This window comes from Alosa sapidissima, chromosome 11 (assembly GCF_018492685.1).
Source record: "Alosa sapidissima isolate fAloSap1 chromosome 11, fAloSap1.pri, whole genome shotgun sequence".
Lineage (NCBI taxonomy): Eukaryota > Metazoa > Chordata > Actinopteri > Clupeiformes > Clupeidae > Alosa > Alosa sapidissima.
The window spans coordinates 32,100,596-32,110,595 of NC_055967.1; the positions used below are offsets into that span (position 1 = coordinate 32,100,596).

The window sequence follows — 10,000 nt, forward strand, 5'->3', positions numbered from 1 at the left end:
GAGGGTGGGGGTGGAGGAGAGGGTAGGGTTGGGGAGAGGGTGGGGGAGAGGGTGGAGGAGAGGGTGGGGGTGGAGGAGGAGGAGGTTGGGGATGGTTACCAGCTGGTGGGAGGATGCAGGCGTCCCCCACTAACGAGGGGAAAAGTGCCCGTCCCCGCCAAACGAACACCTGAGACTGACATAATGACTCGGGATCCTAGCTCCAATGCAAAACAGCAAACCTGCATGGGTTAACAGGCGCTCTTCAGCAACAAAGGCCAATTGCTAACACCAATGCAAAACAGCAAACCTGCATGGGTTAACAGGCGCTCTTCAGCAACAAAGGCCAATGGCTAACACCAACGCAAAACACCAAACCTGCATGTTAAGAAACAGGCGCTCTTCAGCCACAAAGGGCTTGATGTGATCCAAGCTGATGGCTAGCTCCGATGCAAAAGTGCAAAGCTGCATGGGTTAACTCTACAGGCGCTCTTCAGCAACAAAGGCAAAGAAGGCCTCCCTGTTGTGTCTGAGAGGAAGCACAAAGCCCGATCCCTGGTCCACCTGGAACCGGCGCATGGACAGAGCTACATGGAAACCCTGAAGGGTTAGTCTATTCTAGCATCAGTGGAAGGGTTAGTCTATTCTAGCATCAGTGGAAGACAACTGCTGTGTTACTAGCACATGTGTCTGTCTATGAAACAACCCTTTTTCTTTAATAATTCCACTTATTATAGGTTTTCCAACGTTCCTTGTCACAACACAGAGTTCAGCCTGCATCTAAAAGCTAACACAAAAGATGAGATTTTTCTCATTCACAATTCTGGTGTGGAACCTGGTACTGAAAATAATCTTGCCAGGTTGGCATATTTCCGACCGTTTAGATCACAGAATCAGAGAGGAAGGAGGCTCTATGTCTGTACTGTGTGTGTGTGTACGTGTTTGTGTGTGTGTGTGTGTGTGTGTGTGTGTGTGTGTGTCTGTGTGTGCGCGCGTGTGTGTGCGTGTGTGCTGGTCTGTGTGTGTGTGTTTGTCTGTGTGTGCGCGTGTGTGTGCGTGTGCGTGTGTGCTGGTCTGTGTGTGTGTGTGTGTGTGTGTGTGTGTGTGTGTGTGTGTGTGTGTGTGTGTGTTTGTGTGTGTGTGTGTGTGTGTGTGTGTGTGTTTGTGTGTGTGTGTGTGTGTGTGTGTGTGTGTGTGTGTGTGTTTGTCTGTGTGTGCGCGCGTGTGTGCGTGTGTGCGTGTGTGCTTGTCTGTGTGTGTGTGTGTGTGTGTGTTTGAGTGTGTGCACGCGTCTACCCGTGTTTTTGTCTGGGTTCTACAGACACTGTTGTGTTGTGCTTTTGTATTTAATTGGTGGTTTAGTGGGGAGGGAGAAGGCTGGGGTGGGGGAGGCAGACAGAGGGTCGTTATGAAGACTGAGGCTAGGTTGTGTCTGCGTGTGTGTGTGTGTGTGCGTGTGTGTGTGCGTGTGTGTGGGTGTGTGTGTGTGTGGGTGTGTGTGTGATTATTGGGGGGTAGAGAGGGAGAGCTGAGTGAGGTCGTTATGGAGACCGATCTTTCCCTGAGTTTGTCTCTTAACGATGCTGACGTTGAGCTGAGCTGACACTGCCCTCCTTTCCCACAGAGACAGAGACACACACACATGCACACACGCACACACACACACACATGCACATGCACACGCGCACACACACAAACACGCATGCACGTCCACACAAACACACACACACACACACACACAGCACAAAGCAGTTGGAGTAATGCCTGCAGTATACAGTATATGTGTGTTCATGTGTATGTCTGTGTGTGTGACCGTCTGAGTGTATGTGTGTATGTGTGTGTGTGTGTGTGTGTGTGTTCATGTGTATGTGTATGTCTGTGTGTGTGCAACGGTCTCAGTGCTGAGGTGTGAGACACAGACTGTGGAGCAGTGAGGGAAGTGGTGGGCTGTATCCCTCCAGTGAAAAAACACATCACATGATTATAAAACAGAGCCTTAAGGTTTTCCCCTACAAACACACACATAAACACACACACACACACACACACACACACACACACACACACACACACACACACACACACACACACACACACACACCGGCAGTAATTCATCCTCTAAGGAGCAGTAAGGATTTCCCTTCTCAAACAAGCACGGAGACAAAGCAATAATGATAAAAACAGAAGAAGCTCAGGCTGTGGCTACTGTAAAAACAATATTCACACAATAGGCCGCATTTTATGTACAACGACACCAACTGCACTTCAAAATCATATTCATATACAGACACATTCCCAAGCCCATGTCTTTTATGACTACCTTCATGTTATACAGCTAAAACTATGCTAGCCCCCAAAACAATGCCAATCACAGCACAACTGAATGCCTCATCTGCACATGATATCCCCCTGAGAATGAATGTAGATCTGTTTCGTTCATTTGCTCTCGTTTCCTCATGATCGTTGCTATAAACAGACTGACCCGTATAAGTGCAGTTGGCTCCCACAGCACATACACATAATCGGACACTTTTAGGAGATCTGTAAAATCGCAACAACAGAATGACGGGCGATAGTGCGTTCCTTCACACTCATGGGGTGAGTGAGGATGTGGGGGTGTATGTGTGTGTGTGTGTGAGAAAGAGAGAGAGCGGGATATGCACCTGCACTAGGAGCTCCAGCTTCCTGTCATCCAGGAGATGGACCTGACATCGTCGCCCCTCCGTCATCTGAAAAAAGAGAAGAGAGAGGCTCATTAACATTCACAGCCTCAGAGGCTACATGCTGTCAGAAAAGAGAGGCGTGAGGACAATAGAGAGAGAGAGAGAAAGATAGAGAGAGGGAGAGAGAGAGAGAGAGAGAGAGATAACAGAATCACAAACAGCACGGGAGAAATCAGCTGTGAATATGGGGTCATTGAGCAGAGACAGGCAGCAGAAACACCCTTCACTACACACACACACACACACACACACACATGCATACACACGCACGCGCACACACACACACAAACTCTCACATGCACACAGACATAAACCTGGCTGAGTGAAGCATCATAATGCAATCTCATTCACACAAATGCATTAGGTTCCGGTTGGAAAAGGCTACCACATGATGCCTTACTCACACACACACACACAAACACATACACACATCACACACACACACACACACACCTATAGAGAGCATGCTTCAAGCACATGACTTAGCTGGGGGAAGGAAACGTTTCCATAAAATGAACAGCCTATACATAGGGCCTAAATACACCAATTTGCCAACGCTCAAAGCACACTCTCTTAAAGATAGCTACCACACACACACACACACAGACTGGGCAGTGTATCTGCTGTGAGGGCACAACTCACAATTATATCCTTCACTAAAGCCACTTCCCTTCCACTGCACTATGCCCAATGCCTGGTTTTTCTGCACACACACACACACACACACAGACAGAAAGTAAACTGCAGCACTCTGTCACAGAGAATTGACCAGCTAACTTGTGTAATGTATGTGTGTGTGTGTGGCAGCCATTTCCTGATCATGTTGGGGTTTAGGTTTTTCCCTTGCACATCTCTATCTGAGGATATCCTTCATTCGGGCAGAGAGAGAGAGAGAGAGAGAGAGAGAGAGAGAGAAAGAGAAAGAGAGCAAAGAAGGTTGAAGGAAGGAGAAAGAGAATACAAATGTGCTACAGTATGCTTTCAACTTTCTTAATGAAACAAATAAGGAGGCACTTTAAAATACAGCTGCTCAGGCCAAAATAAAACAGCCACCTTACAGCAGTGAGCTCTAACAGCAAAACAAACCAGTGACAACTTGCTGCACAATTGTAGGACTCATTGTAGGTGCTCTGCCATCTCCAGGATGGAAGATTGGAAGCCCTATAAAACTATTTCCTCCCTCAAGGAAAATCCATGGAATTGTTTTCGATGCGGCCCCCTCGCCCTACAATTGACTTGATATTGATTCAGGAAAGAACACCAGCTCGAAGTTCTAAAGGAGGGGATTTACAGAGCACCAAAATGGGTTCTTGCAAGGAGCAAAGGGAAGAACGTCTTAGCGTGGACTCAAAGTGGTCTATGAATTAAGATGAGACCAGTGGATGCTCTGCCCATCCAAATGGGAATCACGGTCTGTGAGAAGTGTATCTAAAGATTATAAATATTAAACACACACGCTGTGGGAAAAGCAAACACACTAAATTTACTCATTCACCCCCGCCCCCCGGATGTGTGTGTGTGTGTGTGTCAGTTCAGCAGGTCCCCTACTGGGTCTGGCTGGTTTAGGCAGCCAGAGTCATGGATGGAATAATCATCTGCCTTTCACACATGGTCTTCCTCTGTCCCTCTCACAAACACACACATTCCCTTTCTTACTCTCTTCCCCGTTTCCTTGTTTCTCTCTCTCTGACTCACACACACACACCACTGGTATGTGCTGAGACAAAGCCTATTCTCTTGTCAAGCTGAGTAACAAACATTAAAGTGTGAGCAGGTGGAAGTGAGTTGATCTGGAAACATCTGTGTGGCCAACTCTACATGCTGCGACTAAACCTCAAAAATACACACACATACACACACACACACAACCTCTTTCTTTGCCAGGACCTAGAGACATAACAGCAAACTGTCAGAGTGGAGAACAATAGCCCACAGCCAGGTGGCTTGGACCCAGCTGCACCTGTGCCGGGGGCCTTTGTTCTGGAGCCCATTACGCTGGGTTGCACTGCGAGTGTGTGGCAAACATCGACTGGGAAAAAACACATGGCTTTCCATTTGCCCCCCCCCCCCCCCCCTCATTTTTTATGTCCTCCAGACAAATCATTAGCCCCTCTTGTTTTTTATGTGTCTTCTATTTGTCTCTCATTGTACTCATCCTCTGCCCAACCATGTGGTTTACATCTCTGTGCTTTGGGTCTGTCTTTGGCAGAGATAGCAGCTGACACGAGTCTGTACAGTGTGCAGACTCCACACACCCGGCAGGCAGTCACAATTCATCACCTCAGCACTGCTGAGCGTCGCCTCTTCCCCCGGTTCCTGTTTAGATTCAACATGGATTTGTGTCCGTGTGTCTGTCTATGTGTGCGTGTGTGTGTGTGTGTATGTGTGTGTGTGTGTGGTGATGACTATGTAGTATTCAACCGTTTCACTCGAGTCAAACCCCTCTCTCTGTCTCGTCATTACTCTCCCTCTCCAGCTCATCGTTTTTTTAAATTCCATTTCAAACTGAAAGAGCAAAATGCACAGGCCTATCCCGAAGGCAGTGAGAAGAAAGACACATCTACTGGCCCAACCCTGGTGTTCCGATTGGCGGGAGAACCCTGTGAAAATAACTCTGGTTCTGCACAGAGTATGGCAGGTCCCCACCAAACACAAACAATAGGGGGTGGATGGCCAAAAGAGCCCAGAGTCTCACGTTTCCTTAGCCACTGCAGAGGGGAGACGAGGGTGTGTGTATGTGTGTGTGTGTGTGTGTGTGTGTGTGTGTGTGTCAATATACATGTGCCTCAGAGAGCTAGGGGGCCAGGGGTGAGGAGGGGGAGAGACCAAGAACACATTAAGCACTCAACACCCACCTTCACTGCACAGAGCACAACACTGAAGACAAAACACAGACAGGGTGATAGAGAGTGAGAGAGAAAGAGAGAGGTAGAGAGAAAGAGAGAGAGAGAGAGAGAGAGAGAAAGAAAGAGAGAAAGCGAGAGAGAAAGAGAGAAAAAAATAAGCACATTGCATAATGTTGGGACAGGGCACCCTGCCGGAAGAGGATTGGGGTTTCCACCGCTCAAACACTAATGTGAGAACCTGTTACTAACTTGTGAAGCCCAGTGCGCCTCTCTTACAAGACACAGTGACTTTCTCTGAGCTGTGTGAACATTTATCCCCACCATACGCACACACGCACACACACATCGCCCCTCTGCAATGACATTTTCTAGGAGTTAGTGACAGGTTGTGCAGGTGAATATCTCTCGTGTGTCAAATACATGTGTTTTTCTTGGTTAGATCTAAATGGGTTTAAACTATTCAGTACTATGATCTCTGGAACGTAAAAAGCACTGCCCCATATGGAACAGTTTGAATAGTTTATCTGTGAGGACCATGCCACTGGCCTGGCCCAGATATACAGTGCCACTCTAATTATTAATTGGATTGTTTTTAGAGTATTTGAGAGTCACGTGCCTCACAGTAAGGTTGGAATGGGAATACGAGTAACATAGGCCTGGGAAAAGAAGAGGCGTTCATGTTTAGTTGGCGCCACGGGGTCAGTGTCTACTGTTTCCATCAGCACTGCCTCTCCAGTAGCCCTCAGATATCTGACCCTCCCCCCACTGAGATTTCAAGGTGGTCCCCTGCACCCCTGTGTTCTTCTCTGACAGCCCAGTGTCAGATTTAGGATGGTGGCGTGTGTGTGTGTGTGTGCTTGTATGTTTTGTCCAGTGGATCGTCGAGGCAACCCTCTAAGCAAACACACAACCGTGTGTCAAACTAAGGTTTGGGTGAGTATGACAATGAGCTAGGTGTAGGTTTTGATGTATATGTGTGATGTGTGTGTGTTTGTGTGAGAGAGAGAGTGTGTGAGTGTGTGTATGTGTGTGTGTGTGTCTGTAAGTGTGAAGTGTGCATATAAATTATGTGGGAGTGACACAGAAGGGTTAAGCTTTCAACTTGGGACCAGACCAATGCTTGACCAAAGGCCTACCACTCCCAAACCATTCCTCTGGTCATGTGTCATATTTCTGGATGTGACACATTCATCTCAAGATAAATGTCAGATCTTGTATAAATAATTTGCATAATATATATATATATTATAGAGATACAGTATTATAGCCTACTCAATACTAAGGAAATGTTTTCTCAAACTAGTTTGTGTCACCATGGAGATGTTTGAGATTAAGGTAGCAAACTTGTTTACCCACTTAAAAAATAAACAGCTGGCCATTCGTCCAAGCCCACATCCTTGCATAACACCCATGCTGCAAATTTATACATATTCAGTTTGAATCCAGACCAGGTCATCAGTCCTCAGTGGAATCTACACTGATTTCAAGGAACGCTATGACCTTCTTGCTAAGAAACTTCATGAGCAGTTAGGCCTCCAAACTCCGTCTTGTAGATTTTGGTGCAATGCACAGGAGCATACTGTAGCCTACATTACAACAGTATTTTTGATTATTACACCGTTACACCATGAAGAATAGGTTACAGGTCGAATAGTAACAGCAAAGGGCCAACGCATGACATTCTATGTAAAAAATGATACAGTATTGTTGTTGTGAGGTTAGGCTCTCTCTGGAACATTCAAGAAAGGTGGAGTTGGTCGTTAGACTGCCATCTGAAATGTCAAACGCGTTAAATCGCTGACAGTTGACCACCGCTGCAGGCATTTACTGGGGGTAGAGAGAATGATCAGGCCACAGCAGTGATTTTTCTAAAAAGGTTCTGAGACCTCGTGCAAAATAATACTGCTTAGTCAGACGTCGCTGAGCAGGCTACACGATTTTAACTTGCGTATTTCCTCGTCTATATAATATCACAGCACACACAAGCTAACGTAACAACAATACAAAAGGCTCATGTATTATAACCGAATAGGCTGCAGAACACGGTCTCCCAAATGCACCACATCCCATACATGGACATCCGCCTGGGAAGATTTCACATTGGTTCCTCGAAATCACTCATTCAAAAATACATAAGGTAACACTAACCTACAAATCAAGGTCTCGGTCATTACCTAAGCATATATTGGGGAGCCAATATATGTTGGCATATATTGGGGAGCAGACCACTTGGAACAGCAAAATCACCGGACATCACCACACTGACAACGTTTGGTTGTTTTAGCAACTAGCAGGGTTTAGCAAACAAGCACGGATGGAACTTGGTATGCAAACTCTGTCCTTGCACGCATGCTGTCACGGCTTATATCGGTGTAAATTGTTTCCAGAATCACACTTAAGCCACCACCCAATACTGCATTTTCAAAACATAATTACACGATTATTTCTGCAATAGCACGTTTCTGCAGCATCTCGTTTAGGCTACTGGACTGGCCGAGATTACATTGCAAGTTTTCTCTAAAAGCATCGTAGCAAGCATTGGCTGCCTCTGCTGGCGAAAACGCCGAATTTAACATTATTACAAGGGACTCTAATGATGGTTAGGCTACTCATGCTATTTTCCTCTGGTCTCTTGTAACAAAAGTTTAACATTCAGTCGATTGAACAGAAATGGTCTTCGAATAGAAAATCCATATTTGTCATATGGCCTGTCTACTGACAGATGCAAATCGTTCGATGAAAGCAGTGTCGAGACAGACCAACAGACGTGATTACCTTGTAGATTTCAGTGTCCCTTCAACATTAATGTTTCGCAACTCGATCAAAAAACGTCCGATCTGTATTAATCCAAGAGTGATATCTTAGGTCCGAGGTAGAGTGGTATCCCGGCCTAAAACACCGACAGCATCCATTCCATTGTGGCCGGCAAGGATAGCTGGTAGCCGGAATCCAGTTCAGCCCTCCCTCCTTTCTCTCACTGCAAGCAAACCGGGTTGACAACAGTGCCAAGACATCCCATCTCGCCGCTAAACGCGCTTTTTCACAGGGACGTTGGCCTGCTTCCAAGGAGCAGCGCTGCACTATTCAATTCATCGGGGGGAGCGACTCCTTGCATTCAGCCGACCCCCCTCCCTCTTCTCCTTTCTCTCTCTGGTGACACTACCCGGCGCTGCGCAGAGATGTTATGAACACGGAAAAACGACATAGAACACAAGGAGATACAACATATCCGAGCACGTTACTTGGCGCTCACCACTCTCTTCTAGGTATCTGATAGTTTCGCTGAACAATATCGCCGTTACACATGTAGGCTAGACGCGAAAACACGGAGGAGGAGCGGACTAGTTTGGGGGAAGGGACTCCTTTGCCACCGGTGGTCATGTGAATCTGCGGACGCTTCAAGGAGCCATCGTACAGCCCACTACTGCCCGACATCTGGATTTGCAGACGTAGAGCCAAAATCATTTGGGAAAGAGTTCACTCTTACACACGCTCTCTTTCGCCTTCCTTGTCCCTCCCTCTATCCGTTTCTATTTCGGACTCCCCCCTCTTTCTGGTTTGGCTCGTGTGGATTTAACCGTTTTTTTATATGAAAGACGTTAAAATAGAGAATCTCTCTCGCTCTCTCTCTCTCTGTCAATGCATACCATGTTTACTCGCCCAAGTTTTCAACGGTCACTCAAAAGCACACTTGCATGAATACTAAAAAGTTTGTTATTCAAAGCATTGTTAAAAATATAAAACATTAAATAGGCTCCCAAAGGTGCCACGAACACAAAGCTAAACAAAAACAATGTCATTGTGCACAATTTTAAATATAGCCTTGCCTACTGCAGGTTAATTACAGTAGCCTAGCTTGGCTGGTGCACGTGTCAAAACAAAAGATAAAGGAAAGCGACGTGTGTGTGTGTTTTATTATCCACATGAGGATTTCTGTGCTGTTCTGTGCCACAGTACCTGCTCCTGTTTGCAGTGTGTGTGAGAGAGCACGGCTGGAGAGTGACATATTCAAGATGCACAACTGCTCCTCTTAAGTCCTAGCTGGGCTTTTAAAGCAGGGCAGCAGTTGTTCTGGGGCAAGACAACTCTGTGATAAACGACACAGGATCAGTGTCCAGCAACACAAGGCAAAGCCTCACATTTATACCCTGAGACCTGCCATTGTTCTGAACCACAACATGCAAGCCAGCACGAATCCAGGCCAACTGCTGCAAAGAACACACAATGGCAGCTCTAACATCCTATTATGTTACAGAAAACTTAGCATTATAGTCCAGACTGAACTGTCAGACAATGTCAGCATACCCACATCTCTCTCTCTCTCTCCCTGTCTCTCTCTCCCTTCTACCCCTCTCACTCTCTGTTTCTCCGGGCGGAAGGCTCTGGCATGACTCGGACACCGGAAACTCAGCAGGCCAATTTAAACATCCCCAGATGATCCCTGCGCCAATT

At 46.6% G+C, this 10,000-nt stretch overlaps 1 protein-coding gene across 12 annotated transcripts in view; it reads right to left on the reverse strand.

Moving 5' to 3' along the window:
• Window positions 1-10,000, reverse strand: part of frmd4a (FERM domain containing 4A) — a 96,615-nt gene that overhangs the window by 55,010 nt on the left and 31,605 nt on the right. For 10 of the 12 annotated variants that reach the window (XM_042109436.1, XM_042109435.1, XM_042109434.1 and 7 more), the window contains exon 2: window positions 2,643-2,708. In XM_042109436.1, the coding sequence (XP_041965370.1) occupies window positions 2,643-2,708 (66 nt within the window). The other 2 variants (XM_042109439.1, XM_042109438.1) reach the window with 2 other exon arrangements.